General features: G+C 51.3%; 1 protein-coding gene across 1 annotated transcript in view; it reads right to left on the bottom strand.

The window, feature by feature from the left end:
* Positions 1-21,888, bottom strand: part of DNAH10 (dynein axonemal heavy chain 10) — a 114,200-nt gene that overhangs the window by 41,743 nt on the left and 50,569 nt on the right. The window contains exons 29-43 of the mRNA XM_081285689.1: positions 20,079-20,312; positions 18,128-18,351; positions 17,177-17,446; positions 16,893-17,076; positions 15,472-15,606; positions 14,747-14,899; positions 12,775-12,963; positions 10,830-10,976; positions 9,355-9,546; positions 7,488-7,606; positions 6,079-6,237; positions 5,033-5,168; positions 2,649-2,771; positions 1,422-1,556; positions 920-1,136 (exon numbers count right to left, since the gene is read on the bottom strand). Coding sequence (XP_081141815.1) covers positions 920-1,136; positions 1,422-1,556; positions 2,649-2,771; positions 5,033-5,168; positions 6,079-6,237; positions 7,488-7,606; positions 9,355-9,546; positions 10,830-10,976; positions 12,775-12,963; positions 14,747-14,899; positions 15,472-15,606; positions 16,893-17,076; positions 17,177-17,446; positions 18,128-18,351; positions 20,079-20,312 — 2,617 coding nt within the window. The remainder of the gene's footprint in view (positions 1-919; positions 1,137-1,421; positions 1,557-2,648; positions 2,772-5,032; positions 5,169-6,078; positions 6,238-7,487; positions 7,607-9,354; positions 9,547-10,829; positions 10,977-12,774; positions 12,964-14,746; positions 14,900-15,471; positions 15,607-16,892; positions 17,077-17,176; positions 17,447-18,127; positions 18,352-20,078; positions 20,313-21,888) is intronic.

Here is a 21,888-nt window from a genome sequence, read left to right as displayed (position 1 = left end):
AGACAGACACTTAGCAAGTGCTTTGAATTAGAGCCACTCGCTCGCCAGTCAGATGCTGAGTGCTTTGACCTAAGGCTACCTGTTCACTGGACAGAAACCTTCCGAGTCCCTTCCAGGGGAACACATAGTGGGGCACAGAACTCTGGTCCCCACCCCTCCGGTGGTGGCGTGTCAGGCAGGTGTAGAGAGAGATAAGAAAACACTTTCACTGCAGACATACTAATTTCTGCAAAAGGGGAGGACGGCTGCCCATGAATGCATCTGATCAAGACGGTGCAGGGAAGGGACAGGAGAAGCACCAGGTGCCACAGGTAGCCTGGGAGTCCCAGCCCCACCTGTCACCATCACCTCCCTCTCCACACCATTCTTCACCATGATGGTCATTCACAGGGGTGCTATCCAAGCCCACCTCAAAAAGAAGCCCCCTCACAGACCCCTTCCCCATGGGCCCTGCCAATTCAACCTTTTGTACATCCTGGAGGGTGCGTGTTCTTGGTGAAAAAACTGAAACCCTTAATACACCATGATTTCCCATGAGTACCCTGCAAAACCCACAGGTGACGGCCTACCATGCAAATGTCAGCAGCACCCGGTTAGTTAAGTCATGGTGCTTCAGACAGATGAGGAGCCCAAAGGAAAAGAGGAGCAAAGTCACGTGGAACACGGGGAGTTAGAGCACCCAGCCAGAGCCAAGGGGCACGTGCCATAGCTCCAGGGAGAAGAGTTGAGACTCCTCAAGAAAGGGCACTCGCAGGGACAGCAGCCAGTGCACCTGACCTCCTCCTGAGGGCACCACCAGTGCTCTGACCATGGCACCAGAAAACCCACCCAGGCGGGAACACAGGGAACGAGCTCACGGTGTCTGAAAGCCCAACTTGAAGCACTCGGAGAGGGTGAGCAAGTAGCGCTCGGTTCTCACCTGGCAGTTCCCCAGGTTTGGCCCAAACCTCCTCTGTGTCAGCAGTGGGCAAAGAAGCAATGCGTTTGACGCTTTCATCAAATTTAATCCTTCCATCCTCGAGCAGGGAGGCACCCAGGGAGAAGTACAGGGCCTCCAAGAAGAAGCACTCCAGCAGGTCGGGGTCCTCGATTTCTCCCTCCAGTAAGGCGTCCAACATCTTGGCTAACTGGGTCACCTGGCTCGTGGAAAACACCTGGTTCAGCCCATACATCCTACCCCCACAGAGTCACTTCAGTCCTAAATCTTGCGATTTCCAGATCCCAGAGCAATGGGAACATATGACCCACCATGTTGGTCCAGACAGATGGAGCCCACTGTCGTGGTACGCTCAGGGTCACCAAAACAAAAGGACCCCCACTGACATGTTAGGGTTGACCCCGCTGGCATCTCTGTCCCCCTTAGAAGTCCACTGGGGTCTGTCCTATGGGAAGCCTCTGCTGGCAGCAGGTACGGATCCTACCATGTTTAGGTCCGTCTGGGGCACTATGGTCTTCAGCTTCTCCCCTTGTCTTCCGTCCACTATACCCTCCACGATCACGTCCATGAGGTAGGGCACATATTTCTCAAAGAGAGTATCCAGATATTTTTGCTCCTCCTGTGAAGGAGCAGAATTCCAAAACATTTGCAAACCTTCACTTATTAAGTGGATGTTCACAGAAAGTCTTCCTGTCTGAAGACGGAGCAGCACAGCTAATGAAGGGTGAGGCCACAGGGGACGAAGCCCTGGCAGCAAAGCCTGCGCTGTGGGCAGAACGTCCTTTACATTGCCCTTCCACTTCCTTTGGCTGCCACAGGGGCCACTCCGCCCCTGGGAGTGACAGAGACACAAGTTCCCATTCGACAGGAAAGGGGCCTGCCTCTCAGAGTTCCAGCGGCCTGACCAGGCATCCAGCAAGGAGTAGAAAGGAGCAGAGACACTGTCTCTATCCAGCACTGGTGGCCATAGGGACTGAGTGGATCCTCAGGAACTCCATCCCAGATGACAGTCCCTCAAATGGTTCCCTGGTCTTCCCTTCTCTCGGGAATCATGTCCTAACAGCCCTTCTAGAGACCCACCCAGGCCACCTGTTTCCACTTGAGACCATGGTCCAGGTGTCCTGGGCGTGGTCAAGCCACACCCTGTACATGATGGTCACATCCATCCCTATGTCCATCAGTGAAGCCCACAGTTTAGACAAAACACCTTCTGAGCAGCCATAGGACACGTCACATGGCTTGAGGTCCACTGGAACCTTCAGATCACAATTACATGACAAGCAGGTCCCTCACGCCTCCCACTGAGCAGAAGCACAGAATCAGGGAGCTCCCGTCCCTCAGGAACTGGGCATGTCTGCCAAAGAGCCCATAAACCCAATCTGGCCTGGCCCCTGTTTCTGTAAATGAACCTCTCAGGGTCCACAGCTGTGTCCTTTCCCATACGCACTGTGTCTGGCTGTATCTGTGCCACAAGACAGAACTGAGTAGGTGCAAAAGAACAAGTGCAGTCCCCAAAGCCTAGAACATTTATTATCTACCCCTCTGTAAGAAATGCTTTTCAACCCCTTGATCTACATGAAGTCAAATGAGTGTGTCACTGTGTCTTCATCTGATTTGTGCTCAAGGACACGAGCAAGTCAAGGACCAGGCCTTCAACTACGGCTGGCCACCAATACTGATAACTATAAGTTAATTTCAGAAATAATTTCACCTTATTTTGTATTTGATGAACCCACTTTTTCCAGTATGGTTGGTATTTCAAGTTTTTAGGATCTACATACACCATTCCACATCGAGACACAGTTGCAGGGGAGGCGTACTGTAAATCTCCAACCTGGAGGGAGAGAAAATCACCCATGTCTATACTAGAAACAAGTGCATGTATGTTTGGGGGTTTTCTTGGTATTGGGGATTGAACTCAGGGGCACTTGACCACTGAGCCACATCCCCAGCCCTTTTTTGTATTTTATTTAGAGACAGGGTCTCGCTAAGTTGCCTAAGGCCTCACCAAATTTCTGAGGCTGGCTTTGAACTCATGATCCTCCTTCCTCAGCCTCCCAAGCCAGCTGGGATTACAGGCATGTGTCCACACCCAGCTTGGATAGATGTTTAAGGGTGTTTTTTTGTGCAAAGTTTTTACAACTCTATAAAATCCACACCACACCCAAATTAATACAGCTTTCCTGAGGGTTTTAATTGAATACTTAGGTTTCTGATGAGGTTATACATCTCTGATGTAACACCTTTTTAAGTTTTCCCTTACTATAAAATAATATAAAAATAAATATGCAGTAGAGTTCTGATAGAAAATTATAAAGAAGAAAATAAGTTATCCCAATCCCACCACCTAGAAACTAACACTGTTTTGAAGTGTTTTCCTTTTAATTTTTTTTAACCATTGTTGAGATAAAGTAGTACAAAATTTTAAAAATACAGCTAAACTGGCAATTTAAAAAATCTCTCTTCTCCCCCCTGCCCTCTCTCTCTCTATCTTGAGACAGGATAAAACTCACATCATACCCAAATTAAGACAGCTTTCCTTAGGGTTTTAATTGAATACCTAAGTTTCTGATGAGGTTATACATCTCTGATGTAACACCTTTTTAGATAGAGTTTTAGTAGAGTTCTGATAGGAAATTATAAAGAAGAAAATAAGTTGCCTAGGGCCTCACTAAATTGCTGAGGCTGGCCTTGAACTTGCAATTTTCCTGCCTCAGCTTCCTAAACTGCTGGGATTGCAGGCATGCACCACTATGCTCAGCTAAACTTGTCTCTATAAAAAAAAAATATCTGGGTCAGCCAATTAGATGCTGATACCCATAAATATTAATGCATTGCCAAGTTTCAAAGGCCAAGATGAATGAAAGCAAATCCCAGGTCCACAACTGAAAAACTGCTTGTACTTTAAGCAAGAAATGGAGGGCCGGGCTGGGGATGTGGCTAGCTCGTCTGGCATGCGTGTGGCCTGGGTTCGATCCTCAGCACCACATATAAATAAAGATGTTGTGTCCACCAAAAACTAAAAAAGAAATATTAAAAAAAATTCTCTTTCTTTCTTAAAAAAAAAAAGTCAAATACTTAAAAAAAAAAAAAAAAGAAATGGAGGGCCTTGGAAGGTATCCTCCAGGGGAAAAGGGAGCTCAACAGAATACTTGAAATGAGAGAAAGTTAAAAAAAAAAAAAACAACAACAACAACCAAGGATAAGATAGAGACAGATGATATGAGAGAAAAAGGAAGGCAATTACAAACACCACACAACACAAATGGCTCTAAAAATAGTAAATGGGGCTGTGGATATAGCTCAGCGGTAGAGCACTTGCCTAGCAGGTACAAGGTCCCTGGGTTCAATCCCCAGCACAGCAAAAAAAAAAAAGACCAAAAGAAGAAGAAGAAGGAGGAAAGGAAGGAAGGGAGGAAGGGAGGAAGGGAGGAAGGAAAGAAGGAAGGAAGGAAGGAAGGAAGGAAGGAAGGAAGGAAGGAAGGAAGGAAAAGTAAATGGCCAGGCAGGCATGGTGGCACACTCAGGAAGCTGGAGGCAGGGGGAATCACAAGTTCGAGGCCAGCCTGGACCACTCAGTGAAACCCTGTCTCAAAATAAAATATACAAGAAAATGGGCTGGGGATAAAGTATCCCTGGGTTCAATCCTCAATAGTTTCCAAACCAACAACAACAACAAAAATACAGTAAATGTAACTACAGTATACTAGTTGACTCTACAGTAAATATTTCCATATTCCCAATAATTTAAATACTGTTTGCTATCAATCAGTTTAGCAATATACTGTTCCGAGGAGAGAAGTTTGGCTAGTGGTATGAGGTAAACCCTGACTGTGAGAGTGCTCAACCAATAGCTAATGTGTAAAAGAAACAGCACGCTGACCCTGTTGCTTATTGACACTCAGGAAAAACAAGTAAAAGCCATCACCCCAGGAACGAAGCGGGGGCGCAGGGAGCAGATAGGGACAGAGCAGTACGAGTCACAAATTCTGCATTTTTTAAATAATCATCCACATGCATCAACACTTTATCACACATATGAATTCTGATTGAAGGAAAGGCCGGTCATCACGGTGATGTCCCACCTTCACTTGCCTCAAACAGCAGGGCGCAGTGTGCCTGGAGCCGGATGCGCTCGCCGTTGGCCAGCGTCAGCAGCTTGTTGTCGTCCATCACGGAGTTCATGTTCTCCACCCACAGAGCGTCCACGTCTCCATCGAACAAGATATACCTGCGGCAACCCAGGACCCGCCATGCCTGAGGGATCACGGAGCAGCGGAAGCATGGCTCCTGCGGCATGGAAGGCACCCGACCTGACGACCCCAAACTGAGACTCTGGTATGGAAGAGCTGTCCCAGAACCTTCCAGAACATTGAGATCCTGAGAGGAACTCTAAAGGTGCCAGAGACAAGAGAGCTGATTGCCGTGTGCCAGCTGGGTCCAGAGCCCAGCAAGAAGTGCTAAGCAGAGGTCTGAAAAGTCACCGGCCGGGGCTCCCGTCCCTTCTTATTGTGAGGTCCTTAAGAAATTATTCATGGGATTTGACAGGAAAATCAAGTCGGAGCCATTCCCGAGGCTCCCTAAGAATCTCACAGGGCAGCTCAGGGCCCGAAGCTCCCTCGGAGCTCTCCACACTGGGCCTCATGTTTTCCTCACAGCAGGTGGAGAGGTGACCAGGACACTGCCTGGTGTGTCCCTCATAGCAGGAAAGCAGCAGCTCACGGGGGCTTCCCAGAACTGCCCCTGACACTCTGATGCCGTCCTTCCTGGACTCACCTGGCCAGACAAAGGGGGACCCTGCAGCCTCCCTGGTGGTTGCCTTGGAGACTCAGTCACATACACAGCCCAGATTCAAACCTGCGACCCTGGGGACATTTCTTGCCTTCTCTCAGCCTCAGTTTTATCCATGCTACACTGGGACAAAGCCAGTACCTACCACACGGCGTTGCTGAGACCAGCTGGGGCCACACAGAAAAAGCCCCAAGATGGCATCCGTGCCCAATAAACAGAGCCACGAGATTTGTCCTCGGTCTGTTGAGTGCAAGTGTGAAGCCACAGTGCGTGCTCGTCTGCCGCCACCATCTGTGCTGTCCCATGGTCACCACCACCCCAGGCTCCCGCCCACTCCTGGGGACACGCACTTCCGCTCCTTCTTATCCGTCGGCTTGTTGATCTCCCTGAAGATGTTGGACAGCACCCCGTCCGTCCAGTCTCGGGTGTTGGGGTCCAGAATGCCGTAGAGCTCTATGACACTCATGGCCTTGGGGTTCAGGATGTACAACTTTGTCACCAGCCCAAGCCTAAAGTAAGGGAGAAGCTTCAGCTGTGGCTCAGCCCACAAAACACACCAGGAAAACTATCTGCGGTGTCCACAAGGAACCAGATGCTTTGAATCCAATTCAGAATGGAGAATGCGAGCCCTATACGTGCTCCACCAGACGGCTTCTCATCCCTGTTAATGGTCTTCACTAAATGGAAAGGTTCACCCCAAACACAGCCCCAGCACCAATGAGGCCCCAAGAGGAAACGCTGGGCCTCGGCGCAGCAGGAAGCTGACTTTCAGGCACAAGACACATGTGTAGGTGTGATGAGCTTTTCAAAATGAATGGTGCATAGGAGATAACGCTCAGTATCCAGGATTACGTCCTCTTTATCCACAGGATGTCCGCTGTGTTGATGACGTTATAGAGCTGCTGACAGGGCACTTCCTTGTCTAAAGAGATCCCCACCAGGCTACGTGGTCCATTCATCTCAAGAAAAACTAAACTTCACACAATCCATGGTTCAAATGAACAGATAACTTAAAAAAAAAAAAAAAAACACCATACAACATCACCCATACACATAGTATATGACAGCTCCATAAATTACCTAATGTTTGATTAGTTGAGGAATGAAATACAGAATGACTACGGCACAGGCCACTCATCATCAGTAAGCCCCGTCCCTGGTCTCCTTGTGTGAAACATAAGAAGAAATGACAGACAGACTCCTTATAGGCTATCTATCAATCTGAGAAGTCACAAACATCACATGGCTTGATTTAGATTGCTTGCTGGAGTGAAGCATCCGATTCAGACGTCAGGACATCCACTTTCCATGGAAGGCTCTGACCCCCTGCCCGCCCTGAGGACGTTCTATCCAGGAGGGACAGATGGCTTCCTCAAGCAGTGGCTCCTGCAGGCCTGACAGACACAGGGCATCTCTGTTCCCTCGGATACCACAGCAGCATCACCTAATCGTGGGTCCAGACTTACCTGAAAGGAGCAATCTGAACACCAAGGCAACATGTCATAAGTTAATTCACAAAATATCCTTATAGGATGGTTTGTGAGATTCTGTACAAAGGGCCCCTAGTTTGCATCCTGAAATATGTGAGCTAAGTCAGCCATGAGACAAGTAAAGACGGTGAGATTGAAGGGACATTAAGACAAATTTCCCACAAACAGGAAACTGGAGAGCAAAGTGGGTCTAGGTAACATGGTCACCAAATATTTCCCATGAAACTGCCCTGGCAGCCAGGCGCAGGGCCGGGGGAGGGCGTACTCACTTGGTCTGGGCCTGACACAGAGCATTGATGACCACAGACTTGCCCCCTCCGGTGGGCCCCACTATCATGGTGGTGTGGCGGGTGAGCATGGTCTCGTACATCTGAACCACTTTATCCACCTGCAGGACAAACATCAGCACGGGGTTAAACATACATGTGTGCAAGAGTTTTCCTGAGATCTTTCATGAGTGCAATTTACCCACTTAAAGTACGCAGTTCAGTGGTTTCTGGTCTATCTGCAGAGCTGTGCAGCCATCAAAGATTACCATCAGTTTCAGAACATCCCACCCATCCCGTAACCACTTCTCACCATCGCTTGCCCCCTCCTCCAGCCCCTGGCAAACACCACTCTGCTTTCTGTGTCAATGGATTTGCCAACTCTGGACTTTCCACACCAATGGAATCACACAACAGGTGGTCTCTATGCCTGGCTTTGCCGCTTAGCATCATGTCAAGGTCTTCGCACTTCATAGCATATTGCATTAGTCAGCTCTTCATTGCTGTGACAAACTACCTGACAAAAACAACTTAAAGGAGGAAAGTGTCATTTTTTTCCTCATGGTTTTACAGGTCTCAGCCCATGGTTGTCTGGCTCCACTGGTTCTGGCCTGTGGTGAGGCAGAAGGTCTCAGTGGCACAGAGGAGCAAACCTGCCCGGTGGTGGCAGCCGGGAAGCAGAGAGAGAGGGAGGAGGGTGCTAAGGACCCGATGCAACCTTGCAAAGCACGGGACCAAGCCTTCAATGCGGGAGCTTTGGGGACACTCCAGACCCAAGCCATCACACAGTGTCAGTGTTTCACTCCTGTTCCTGCCTGAGTAGTACTCCATGGTACGGACAGGTCACACCCTATCCATCTGCCCACAGACGGTGGACTCCACATGGTTTCTGCTTTCTGGCTCTGTGGGTTATGCTGCCTGGAGCATTCATGTCCAGGTTTCTCTGGAGATGTGTGTCCATGTTTTTTGTGGGTATATACCAGGCAGCAGAATTGCCGAGGCCTGATGGTGGCCGTGTTTGGTTGAGGAACTGCCAATCAATCTTTTTAAACAACCACTTTGCAGAGAGAATCGGAATCAGAACAGACACATCCATGGCAGTGCCCGCTGCCTGGGCCTGAGAGCTCTGGGGAGCCTGGTGCCCAAGGGGCAGCCACCCTGGTCCTACAACCTCATCAGAACACTCAAACCACAGGCTTTGGCTTAATGACGACACATACAACCTCACAGGTTTCAGATGCTCCAAGTCCTGCCCTTCTACCCCAGAAGCACCTAATTTAATCATCTGTAAGTGCAACTCTGATGGGAGGGGAGCACATTAGAGAGTTGAGCCCCTGAACAAAACACTTCAGTGATCTTACTACGCTAGGCCAGAACCCTCTGTAGGGGGTGCGTACACTCCGTGGAATGCCACTCGGTCTCACAGAGGAGTGACACAAGCCATGCCAGGACGGACCTGGGAGCATCACACCAAGGAAAGAAGCCAGACACAGAAGGTCAGAGCTCCACAGTGTCACACATGTGCAGTTGTTAGAGTCGTCAAGTTCATGCAGACAAAATGGAACGGCAGGTTCCTGGGGCTACAGGGAGGGCAGGGGGGTCTGAAGGACGTGAAGTTTCCATTGTGCAAGATGGAGAGTTCTGGGGATGGTGATGGTCCCACCATCAAGTGACGGCCACAGAAATAGGCGCTTAAAAATGGTGACAAGAGTAAATTCTACATTGTGTTTTACCAGCATTTTTAAATGATTAGGACAGCAAGCCTTGTATTATAAATATTTTACCTTTTTTTTTTTTTAAGAATTTCAGAAAACACAGAGAAAGCCAGTCAAAGGCCACGGCAGTCCCTGGGAGCCAGCTCCGCACTCACCTGCACCGGCAGGAGCTCGTAGCCGCTCTCGGACAGCACCTGCTCCACCGCGTCGTTGAAGTCGGGGTAGCGGACGCGAGGGCAGTCCAGCCCCGGGAACAGGTCAGAAATCAGGCCCAGGAAAAGAGGGACGTCCTCGAACACAAACTTGGGCAGGTTCATGTCCCGCAGGGCCCTCATGAGCACCACGTCCTGAGTGCGAGAACACAGGTCCCCAGAAGGCTGGAGCCAGCCTGGAACCCGCTCCAAGTGGGCACCTGAATGCCCTCGCAAAGGCCACATGAGCTTTCAGAGATTTCTATGCCAGGCGCGGGGGCACATGCCTGTAATCCCTATGGCTCAGGAGGCTGAGGCAGGAGGATCGAAAGTTCAAAACCAGCCTCAGCAATTTAGTGAGGCCCTAAACAACTCAGTGAGACCCTGTCTCTAAATAAAATATAAAAAGGGCTGGGATGTGGCTCAAGGATTAAGCACCCCTGGGTTCAATACCCAGTATTAAAATTTTTTTTTCTATATATTTACATGCTATACTTTTTTACATGTTTAATATGTAAACATATAATAAAATATATACCATATGCATCTATATGATTTTTCAAAATTTTTAGGCATTTTATATAAAATTGTACAATCACATGCAATTTCATATAAGGCACAAGAGTTTTTGAGTAAAATTTTGGAGATGAAACAGAACATTTTATATAGAATACATGGTATATTTTTTAAGTGCGTACTTCATATTTTTCAAATTTTTCTTTTTTTTTTTAGAGAGAGAGAGAATTTTAATATTTATTTTTTAGTTTTTGGCGGACACAACATCTTTGTTTGTATGTGGTGCTGAGGATCGAACCCGGGCCGCACACATGCCAGGCGAGCACCCTACCGCTTGAGCCACATCCCCAGCCCATTTTTCAAAAATTTCTATGAAAATAAAAATCCGCAAGTGAAATTTATAAAAATGGAATATAAAATATCAAACTGTACACAAAATGAAAACTCAACACAGCCAGGCCAGGTGGCCGCTGGAGATTGGCGCCCACCGAACGGCCGCGGCAAGGGCTTTGGGGACCCCACAAGAAACACACAAAGGAAGCTTCTCCCGCTTCCTTTGCAAAGAGAAAACGGGGTGGGAGGGTGTGGCCCGCTGACAGTGCTGTGTATATGAGTGCGTGGATGCCACGCTGACCCCCAATACACACCATGAAGGCCTCCAGGGGTCAGGGTCTGCCCCGCCGCCACCCTGAGACCACAGACCCACCGTCACTACCCAAGGATCATGATTCAGGCACTGGCCAGAGGACACTGAACTTGGCCCTAAGATACCAAGTCCCAGCAGAAGGTGATGCCATGGGTGGGAGGCCACAGCGAGGCCCCACAGGAAAGGAAGGGCCCCCCAAGACCTGGAGCTCACGTAGGGTTCCAGCCCTCCTCCCCGCCTCTGCCAGGGCGCCCGAGCCCGCGGAGCCCCAGCCCACCTCCTGCAGCTCCGAGGAGCCTCTCTTCAGCTCGCCGGCCATCACCAGCACGGACTTCAGCGCTCGGAGCCCGAAGTCATAGTGGTGCTGCTTGGACAGCTGCTCCTGGGCCAGCTTGTACAGGACGGTCATCTTCTTGGCCAGTGTCTTTGTGCAGAAGACGGGGAAGAAAGCAAGAGACGGACGAGATGAAGGGAAAGCAAAAGAGCACCGCCGTCCCCACGTGGCTGGAGCCAGGGAGGCCCCTCTAGACAAGCACCACTGGCCTCCAGCCTTGGAAGTCCAAGGGCAGAGGGTGAAAGGGAGCTGCCTTTCCAGAGAGGATTGTCCCTCCAGGCTGGGGACATCATCACCACCTGGATCCAAAGCTCGGTCCCAGCAACGCGTTACACTTGGAAGGATGCTTCCTGTTGATCCGACATAAGCAACCACCCAGGTTTCTTCTGTGCCCGTTTAGAGGACAATTCAGTCACCTGGACCACACCAAGGCATGAAGCCCGCGGGTCCAAGGCCAGTGCAGGGGCTGGGGTCATGGACGCAAACTAGAGGTCTCTTCATGCCAGCTCAGAATCCTGACGGCCTAATGAGCAGCAAGAGCCTTTAAAAAACATTGCAGGAAAGCAACATAACAACGCTCACTGTTAAAAGTATTCTCTATTCTGTACCTTTTCCAGAACCTTCTGGAAATATATATGTCATACTCTGATAGAGATATTTTGAAAGAGAATATTATAAAAGACAGAGAGGTGTATATATTCTACATAAAATATATACGAGTGGGCATCATGGCACACACCTGTAATCCCAGGGACTTAGGAGGTTGAGGCAGGAGGATGGCCAGCCTGAGAAATTCAGTGAGGCCCTAAGCAACTCACTGAGACCCTGTCTCAAAATAAATAAATAAATATAAATAAAGGGCTGGGGATGCAGCTCAGTGGTAAAGCACCCTGGATTCAATCCCTGACATTAAAAAAAAAAAAAAAGACATCTACACACACATATCATGTCTTTGAAAAAAGATAAGTGCCAGATCTACATATAAGAGGTGTGTGTGTGTGTGTGTGTGTGTGTGTGTGTGTGCGCGCGCGCATTTCTGTGTGTATATATATGAGAATACCATAAAAGATAAGTATGTATATATCTTATCTATCTGTGTATATTGCTCTGCTTTTTTTCCCTTTATATGTAATTTTTGGGGGAGTTACCAGGGATTGAATCAGGGGCACACTACCACTGAGAACATCCCCAGCCCTATTTTTTTAAAACATTTTTTAGTTGTAGGTGGACACAATACCTTTATTTTATTTTTATGTGGTGCTGAGGATCAAACCCAGTGCCTCACGCATGCTAGGCAAGCGCTCTACCACTGAGCCACAGTCACAGCACCCCCAGTCCCATTTTATATTTTATTTATTTAGAGACAGGGTCTCTTGTTTTTGCTGAGGCTGGCTTTGAACTCGCAATCCTCCTATCTCAACCTTTCCAGCTGCTGGGATTACTGGAATGCTTTATGTGTATTTTTAAGCCACGTATCTCAGGGGCATTATGCTGAGTGAGAAGCCCATCTCAAAGGGCCACATGTTGTTTTTTCCAGATATAGAACATTCTTAAAGTGACTGGATCACAGTGCTGGAGGAGTCCAGGCGGGGAGGGGCAGGAGGGAGTGCCGATGCCTCCACATCCCAAGTGTGGTGATGGTGACTCCTGTCCACACGTGTGACCAGAGGGGCAGTCCATCCAGGCTGTCCTGAGTTACCAGCTCCGTTCCTGGGTCTGTTTGCTGGTTCCAGCAGTGCATTGCAGATGTGTGTGGGGACCCAGAGACCCCGAGTTACTCCTGTCACCCTCTTTTCGGTTGTAAATAAGTCCAAGTGTGCAAGTTAGGATGTTGGAGAGGAGGGAGGAGGAGACCCACAAGGCCAAGCTGCCCATGGCCCCGGCCCACCTTGGCCAACAGGAAGCCCTCGGAGAACAGCATGATCTCGCAGATCTGCTGCAGGTCGGGGACGATGACCACCACGGGCCGGAACAGGGCCTTCACGGACTCAGGCAGCTCCGTGCGCCCCGCGTAGCCGGGATTCATGGTGATGAAGATGCCCATCCGCGGGTCCATGGTGATCTCCTGTCCTTCAAACTGGGGGAGACAGGAGAGGAAGGAGGGGGTTACGCGGCTGGCTCACTCACCAGGGAGGGGAGGCTCGGGCCAGCCACGGGGCTATTTATCTTCACATCACGAGGAGCGGACCCCATTTGTCTCCTTGAGCCTTGGCAGACCGCTAAACTCTCTGAACCAAGGAGCCCAGGCTGGGAAAGCACGCAGGCCAAGGCCACTGGGGGTGCTGTGTGATGCCCAGTAGGTCACCTCACTTCTCTGTTTCCCTTTCCCCCAAAACAGGGATACAACCTGCCCAAAAGCATAGTTGTAGCAATAAATGGGATAACGTGCAGGAAAGCAGCCAGCATGACCGGTCACCCAAGGCCCATTTCCACTCCTCCCTCCTCTGCCTGTCCCTGTTTCCATCTCCACCCAGGCTGGGCACGGGCCTAATGGGAAGCTCAACCCTTCCTGAGAATCCCCTCGACAGGTCCCAGTGAGTTGCAGACATCTCCCTCGTCTGAGGCTGAGTCCCAGTGGTCTCTCTCGGTGAATTTCCTCTCCACCGAAATTTTGATATTTCCTTTCTTTCAAATGTCCACCAGGTAGAAACAAAAATGTTTATTTTTAGGAGGTGCAGGCTGCATGGACAGAACGTCAGCCCTGCAGACAGCAGACTCCCCCAAAAGTGAGCCCACCGTCTTGTGCCCCTAATCCACACTGAATCCTGTCTCCAGATTCCCCAGGATCCCACCTGAAGCCCAGGTGATCCTTTGGAAAAGATTGGCAGGCCTGCCCTTAAAAACCCAGTTTCTAGGGCTGGAGTTGTGGCTCAGCGGTAGAGCGCTCGCTTAGCATGCACAAGGCCCTGGATTTGATCCTCAGCACCACATAAAAAGAAATAAGTAAAATAAAGATATATATATTTTTTTAAAAAAAGTTTCTACATGTGCCACAGGTGGAACTTCCCTCCCACAGCAGGGAGCACAGCCTGAAGCATTTCAGAGCATATTTTAAAGCAGCCTATCCAGAACCTTCACTGGAGTCCTGGAAGCAGGTACCCAGTGCTCGTGCTCTCTCCACAGTGAGCCCCACCAAGGTCTGGGGGCGGCAGGCCAGATGGAAGGCCACTGTTCATGCTGAGCCTCCCAATGGGGCTCCGGAGGGCCTCGGAGGGTGTGTAGGAGTAAAGGGGAAGAGAGGGACATGCGAGGTGTCACTGCAGGGTGGGTGGGTGAGTCTGCAGAGCAGGGGGCATGAGGTGACAGGAACCAGAGAGCTGCCCCCGGGCTACTTAAATTCTACAAGATGCTGCTTGTCCCCATTCACCCGCGTGCTGCAGCTGAACGGGACTCTTCGAACTTGAGTCTGCAAACATCTTGGGCAGGGAGAGTTGGTGAATTCTCAAATTTTTTTTTTGTTTTTAATTTTGCCTCTCACTAGGAGAGCAGCCTTCTCAGCCCTGTTTGTAACAACGCCAGGAATTTGCAAGCACCCAGGCAGCACTCGCCGTGTGCAGGGACAAGACGGAAGGACACAGCAACTTCTGAAGTCAGGTTTCCTCAGACTGGGGGACGCACCAGGGATACTCCCTTTCCTTTAAGGGGTCTGCATGTGGCTGACCCGAGAACCCCGTGCTACCTGACTGACAGTGTGTCCACAAGTCTTTCCAAGCCCCTGGGATGTGTCCACCCAGAACCAGAGAAGATAGTGCCATCGCAATCAGAACGCAGAAGTCGGTGAAGGCTGGTCTCCACCCGAGATCCGGTTCTGCAGCAGGTTTCCCTCCAGGGTCAGACCCAGCCGCCCCTGCCGTGCCCACCTGGAACGTGGCCAGCTGGTGGATCAGGGCGTTCCGGATGGTCTGGATCTGGGATGAGATGACCGACAGCACCGAGGCGTCGATGCGGTTGAACTCATCGAAGCAGCCCCACGCCCCACACTGGGCGAGGCCAGAGAAGATCTTCCCCACCGCCTGGAACACAAGAGACACCACACAAGGGCACTTCCTCCCTTGAAGCTGTGAGTGACACGCGAATGGATACATTTTCCAAATTCAACAAGATTGGCAGAGAAGCAGCCCACCAGCCACTCCGCCAACTGATCTTCCTGGCAAGATGTCTAGGGCCTCTCATGGGCCAGCTCACACTTGGGATTTTACACATCGAGATTATTTTGTCTACAAAACTCCAGATTTCTCACTTCTCTTGAAATGCTGTAAAATCTAGCAACTGTGGGCCCGATTTCCCAAGTGGAGATAATGAACCACAGCGGAACGGGCACCCTCTAGACACCTGGAGGGCTGTCATCCGTTTGGCCTCAGTCCCTCCCCATCACTTCTGCCCGTTCCCTCATTCGCTGCAGGCATGGAAGTCTGGGACTCCAGCTCTGCTGTTGCTAACAAGGCAGGCACGTTTTAGCTCTGAGACTGCTGGTGAGAGGTTTTCTAGTATGTTCTTCCAGCAGTCACTGGTCATCTCATGGATGACCTGGAGGTGACACTCTCTGCAGAACATGACAGCACCCAACGCAACAGCAAGGCCTTACTTTGTAATCCATGCCTTCTCCACAGTTGGTCACGACACAGAGCAGGCCCAGAGCTTTGGCGAGGTCCTTGGTGGTCTCAGTTTTGCCGGTACCTGCAGGGCCAGCAGGGGCCCCTCCCAGGTACATGGACAGGGCCTGTTCAAGCCAAAAGAAAAGTGTCATTTCCAGACTGATCGCTGTGACAACGTGTGGGACATATACACAGATGGATGGTTAACGCCAGGACAACAGGGGAGAGCATCTGGGCAGCTGGAGAAGCATCCTTTCTGGCATCTCCGAGGGAGCTGTGACTGGGCCCAGCAGATCCCCCAGGAGTGTGGGTGTCCTCTAGTCCATTGAGGACGGGAGGGGACGAAGGGCAGCTGCAGGACCCAGCCATGAGCCACAGCTGGGTGGCGCCTCTCACCCGTGGTGCTACTGGGCCTCGGGCCTCAGACCTAGGACAGAGCGTCCAGCTGCCGGGCCTCTGAGCCACATGCCGCCCTCCTGGCTCTCCAGCTCTCAGGCAGAGACCAAGGGACCAAGCAGTGTCCAGAGCTCAGGAGCCAATGTCTCACACGAGTCTCCTCCTGTGAGTGAGGGTGAGTGAGGGTGTGCACGTGTGTGAGTGTTCAAGGGCGTGCACATGTGAGAGTGAGTCTGAGAGTGAGTGTGTGAGTGTGTGTGAGTGTGAGGAAGAGAATGAGTGTGGAGTGAGTCTGAGTGTTAGTGTGAGGGTATGTGAGTGTGTGTGTACGAGAGCGTTTAAGTGCGTGTGAGTGTGAGGGAGAGACGCTGTTGCGTGCAACCTGTCGCCTGTGTGTCTGGAGATCTCCAGTTCCCATAAGGTCAGGGGGCCATTTTCCGGGAGATAAAGGACTGTCTCAGCACGGTGACCAGCGCGGGCATCATCCTCGCCCATGTCCCCCAAGCCCCATGTGGTGATATGGAGGCAGCCCCGGGCTCTGGTGCCCACACGGTGGGTGTGAGACACTGCTGAGGAGCCGTAGCTCAGCTGAGGCCTGTAGGCTGGCCTGCGCAGGCCTGCCCTGGACAGGGCCTCTCCTCTTTTCGGGGAGACACCGTCCATTCCCAAGGCTGTTTGCTTGAGCAGATCACCCGCACGATAGCTGTCACGTAAAGTGCGCATCCCCACTCACTTGTCCTTCCCGACGTCCCCACATTTAACATCTCTGCACCTTTCCTTGCACCTCTCCTGTCCACCCCCCACTGCACTGGGACCAGTGTCCCCAGGACTAAGCAGCCAGCTGGAAACTGGTTCCTGAGGATGGACGTCCCAATGGCTCCCAGAGAGGACACCCCCAGGCATCCCACCTCCCCACGTGTCAACATGCTTCTCAGATGTCAAAGCAAGGCCCTCCTTGACTACATTGACCACCACCACACAGAAGCCACCGTCACCCACCCAGGCTGGCAGTTACCTGCGTGAGTGTCAGGTAGATCCGGTCTGTGAGGGGCGTGATGACCAGCCTCCCATTGAGGCCCATATACTCATAGCCGTAGCTGAAGGTGCCCGTGCACTGGCGGATGTGCAGCTGGTCTGGCTCCCGGTCCCAGTAGAAGCGCAGCTGACTCTCCCACTCGAACTCCCGGGCCTCGAGAATGCTGGACGGCAGGTCAAGGAGCGAGAAGGAGGCCGGTTAGAGGAGGCCAGGGAGGGACAGAGGGAGCCCCACAGTGCGCCACATCCTTGGAAGGGACCCACCTGCCTCGGATGAAAGAGTCGACAATGTCCCGGGCGTGCACGTCGATGATGAGAACTGTGTTGTATTTCTTGCGGTCATTTTTGCTCAGGGACTTGGTGATCCGCGTCACCAGCTCATCGATTTGCCTGTGCATCTTCTTGCCGTAGTTCTTCATGGCCTGCTTCTCGCCAGCCTGCACCTTGTGGAAGACGTCCTCCACCTCCCAGGTCCACCACACCTGGCTGGCGGCCAGCACCACCATGCCCTGGTACAGCAGCATCCAGTCCACTCTGTGGACACAGGACGCCTGTGAGCCTTGCACCCACCCAGGCTGAAAGCAGCCCCACAGGGCACGTCTTCCTCTGATCTCGAGCAGGAGAGACTGGCAAAGCCCCAGGAGAGAAAATGGAACTAGGACTCCTGGCCAGAGGGCAAAGCAAAGGCCAGGCCAAAAACTACCCTCCAGAGAAATCCTGTAGGCTCCCGACAGCAAAGTAAGTCCCGGAGCACTTTAAAAATGTTTCCTCGTAGGTTTTCAAAATCACTTACATTACGGGTGTATTGCAGGAGATTTTTTAAAATTCCAACAAGGAATTTAACAAAAACTCTGCCCAAGCCTGTGGCAGCTTCCTGGGTTGTAGCATCCTGTCCTCCTTCCTCCGGCAGAGTTACCCTGAACTGGGGAGAAGGATGCTGGCCTTGCTTCTCCAAAAATGGCTCCAGGGACACAAGTCACTGTGCCCCTGGCTGTCGTTGGCTAGCTCTCACGGACCTGCCTCGGGTCAGTGGCTATGCACAGAGATGCACTCGAGGGCCATCTGTGGGGCCCTGGGGGTTATGCAAGCTGGCCCCTGAACCACCTCCCACCATCCGCTCCGGGAGGATGTCCTGGGCAGCACTGCTGTGGTGACGGTCCAGACGGCTTTGTGCAGGCCCCGCTGCCCATACCGGGTCCATCTCGATGAGCTCACCTGCTCCTGTCCTCGCAGTATCTGAAAATTGCCTCCTTGGTAATCAGCCTGTTGGTCCGTCTCATTTCGTTCAGCACAGCCGTCATCCAGTCCTCCACGCGGCCCTCGGCCCGGATGATCTTGCGGAACTCCATCACCTCGCCCTCCGCCGAGATCATGGCCGACACCAGCTTCTCCCCGCTGTCCCCGTCGTGGAACCGCAGCTGGGCTATGTTGTCATACATCTGCAACACAGCGAGAGGGCGACCATGATGCTGCTGCCTTCTGCTCTGGGATCGAGGGCAGCTCCCGGACGCCTGGAGACCACAAGAGGGGAGTAGCCCTGGGAGCGGGAACCTTCAGGTCCCCCACGCTGGGTGAAGATCCTGGGGGGTCTTCAGAAGAGGGAGAAGGAGAGGAGACTCTCCCCCTAGCACGCAGGGCTCCAGGGCACCTGGGGAACAGGGAGGTCCAGACACTGTGGGACAGGGAGCTCAATGTGGAGGAGGTGGCTGGAGAGGGACCACAGGAGCTGGAGACCTGAGGAGAATCAGGACCCTCTGTGCAGCGGGGTCATTCTGGGCAGCTGGCTCCTCCTCCCTCAGCCTGGAATAAACCCTGGGCCAGCTTCTCCAAGGTGACTCGAACCCTAGGCATCTGCTGACTATTGTCACTGCTACTCTTCAGAGGAAAATGAGTCCTGTAGGGCCCAAGAGAGTACGCAAGTCACTCTGCAAACCAGGAGGAGAGGACAGAGAGGCCGCGGGCTTTACAGAACAAAATCCGGGATGTGCAGGAGCGGCTAGGGGAAGGGCAGGGCTTCCGGCTCCCTTCTGCCTCACTAGAGCAGTCAGAGGCCTGTTGAGGGAAGTGGAAACAGAGCGTGCCCCACCCCCACCCCAAACCTCACCTGACAAAGGCGATTACCTGGAGGGAAAGTGGGGAAGGAAATTTAGGAGTGCTCTGTTAATTTGGAATAAAGGTTCTCAAATCTTGCCCCCAGGAGACACTGGTTTTGTCTAGAGACTTCTGGGTTGTCTCAGCTGCAAAGAGAGCCTGGGGATGCTACTGGACAGCCTGCTACACACAGGAAGAGGACACCTGCCTGCGACAGAGTCACCCAGCCCAACGTGGAGCTGAGGATCCCACCCTGCTGACACCAGATACAGACTTCAGAGGAGCTAGCCCCAGGGGCAGGGACAGTTTTCTCTGACCTTCCACCATGGTGGTTCTTGGATATTTGTGTTTGTAAAAGGGTAACAAGTTGTGAGGTGGAAGGAATCACAAGAAACTCAACACCTCTAGGAACCAGAGAGCATGACATTGCTCTCCGTTCATTTCACAAGGGACACGGTGAATGACTATAGGGGGTTACAAGGGCCGTGGGCAAGGCTATTCAGACAAACGTGTTAGGCAGGCACTGTTCTTTTTTTTTTTTTTTTTTTAATTGGTTGTTCACAACATTACAAAGCTCTTGACATATCATATTTCATACAATAGATTGAAGTGGGTTATGAACCCCCTGTTCTGAGTAGTAACTTGCTTCACCTTCAGAACAACCCCACGAAAACAGGTAACTATTACAGAGGAAAAAAACAGTGCTCAGAGAGGTCGAATTACTTGCCAAAGTTCACACAGCTTTTAGGGAAGAGCCAGGATTTGAGCTCAAGAAATCTGGTCCCAGAGTGCATGTGCTAAACCACTGCTCTCCAGTGTTATTACATTAGCCTTTGTGATATGGGTGGCTGTTGTTTTGTCTTAGTCTCTCAAAAAAAAAGGGGGGGAGGGGGTTGAACTGCGGGGAAAGAGTAAGAAACAGCTGAGTTTTGGTGAAGCTTCAGACTTAAGCAAATGTTGCCAGGTTCATACTTCAAGTCAAAACCTCAGCAGTGTTCACAGTCCCAACCCTCTGGGGGACCTCGCTGCACAGGATGCCCAGGTGGACACCCCCCGTGGATCCGGGAGCACCCACCTTGATCATGTGCTCCTGGACACAGAGTGGGTCACTGTTGCCCAGGATGCTGAGCAGCTCGTCGTCAGAGATGAAGAAGAACCTGGGGAAGGCATTCCTCTTGGAGTCCAGGTAGTCGTTCAGGCTCTTCTGACACTTCTCCAGCCCCTCGCTGATGTGCTGCAGGTCGCTCAGGCGGTTGGGGGCCTCGCAGCACCTCTTGATCACTGGGTCCTTCAGGGTCTCACCCATGATCTGGACAGGACAGGAGAGAGCCGTCACCCCACACCCCGCGGGCAGGGGCACTTCCCCAGGTTCCCACACAGGCACAACCCTGTGGGAGGCCAGCAGTCAGCACCTCCGCAAGTCCAGGTCACCCTCCCTCCCTCCGTCCCTCCCGGAGGCCAGCCGCACGGCAGGTGCCTGGCTCCTCCAGCACGGTGCGCTGTACACACAAGAGCATTCATTAGGGCACCTTGCACAGCAAAAGGAGGGTGGGGGGCATGGTGGACATGCCCTGTCAAAAGTCTGACCACACAGAAACAGGTAAATAATTAGCTGGGACAACTTAGATATTCACTGATTGAAATATGTCAAAGATGCAAAATGAAAAAAACTCAGTTATATTGGTAAGAATGATCCTGTTGTCGCAGGCTGCTTATTTAGTTATCTACACTGATTTGCAGGCGTACACAGGATAAGCCTCCTGCAAAGGTGTTCAGGTGTTAAAACAATTATCTTGGGGCTAGGGATGTGGCTCCGTGGCCTGGCATGCTCGAGGCCTTGGGTTTGAGCCCCAGCACTGTACGAAATAAAACAAAAAGTAGTTTAACTTGGGTAAAAGGATTGTTGGTATTTTTTTCTTTTGTTCTTTTTTGCTTTACTTGTAAATCCTTCTATAATGAATTTGGATGTTATCTGTTTTGGTTTTTTCCTTCAAGTTTTAAGACAGAGCTTGGGCCAATAGTTAAGAAAAACATCATGAACTCTAGGGGATGAAGGAGAGAAAACACCAACCAGCCACCTGTCCCTGCAGCTGGGAACACAGGGGTGAAGCTAAGCGGGATTTGAGGGCGGGTAGTCCTCATCTAGATTGCCAGCCCTGTTTACCAGCAGGGGAGCCCAGAGGAGCCTGGAAAGGACCCAGGCAGAGTGACACTTTGGGGTCGATTTGCTTCCTAACAATCTAGTGCCAAATAGGCAAACAGCATTAGACCTGCTCTTTACAAAAGAGAGATTCTGCTCTAACAAGAGGTGCAGTCAAGAGAGACCAATCGATGAAAGCAACGTCAGGCCGCGCACACCGGACTATCATGCAGAGCTGTTAAAATATTTCTTCGGTACTTTCATAATATGAAATGTTTTATATAATATCAAACGAGAATTTTAAGATATAAAATTGCATGTGATACCATTGGAACTGCTGTTTGAACCTGTACACACAGGGAGGATTTCCAAGCGCTGGGCAGGCTGAGAGCCTCCTATCAGAGATGCTCCGGGTCTCAGGTTTTGCTCAGAGTTGGAGCATCTGTAGGTACGTGCTGAGACCCCCTCGGGATGGGACCCAGGTCCAAGCAAGAAGCTCACACATGTTTCAGGGTGTGAAACACGTGTGAGGTATCTGAGGTGCTCTGTCCCTCCATCCAGACTATGCCCAGGGCTTGAAGGTAATTATATATTTTAAGACAATTTCTTGCAAAGTTTCATAGTGTGGAATTTTCCATCTTGGCATCATCTGGGTGCTCAAAAAGTTTCAGGTTGTGGAGCATTTGGGGTTCTCAGGTTAGGGGTGCTCAACCTGTATTGAAGGTTAGAGCTGCCCCCTGAGGGT

Source organism: Spermophilus citellus (genome assembly GCF_964194105.1).
Source record: "Spermophilus citellus genome assembly, chromosome: 3".
Lineage (NCBI taxonomy): Eukaryota > Metazoa > Chordata > Mammalia > Rodentia > Sciuridae > Spermophilus > Spermophilus citellus.
Note: the sequence above shows the minus strand (reverse complement) of the source record. Positions and strands in the feature narration are given on the sequence as shown.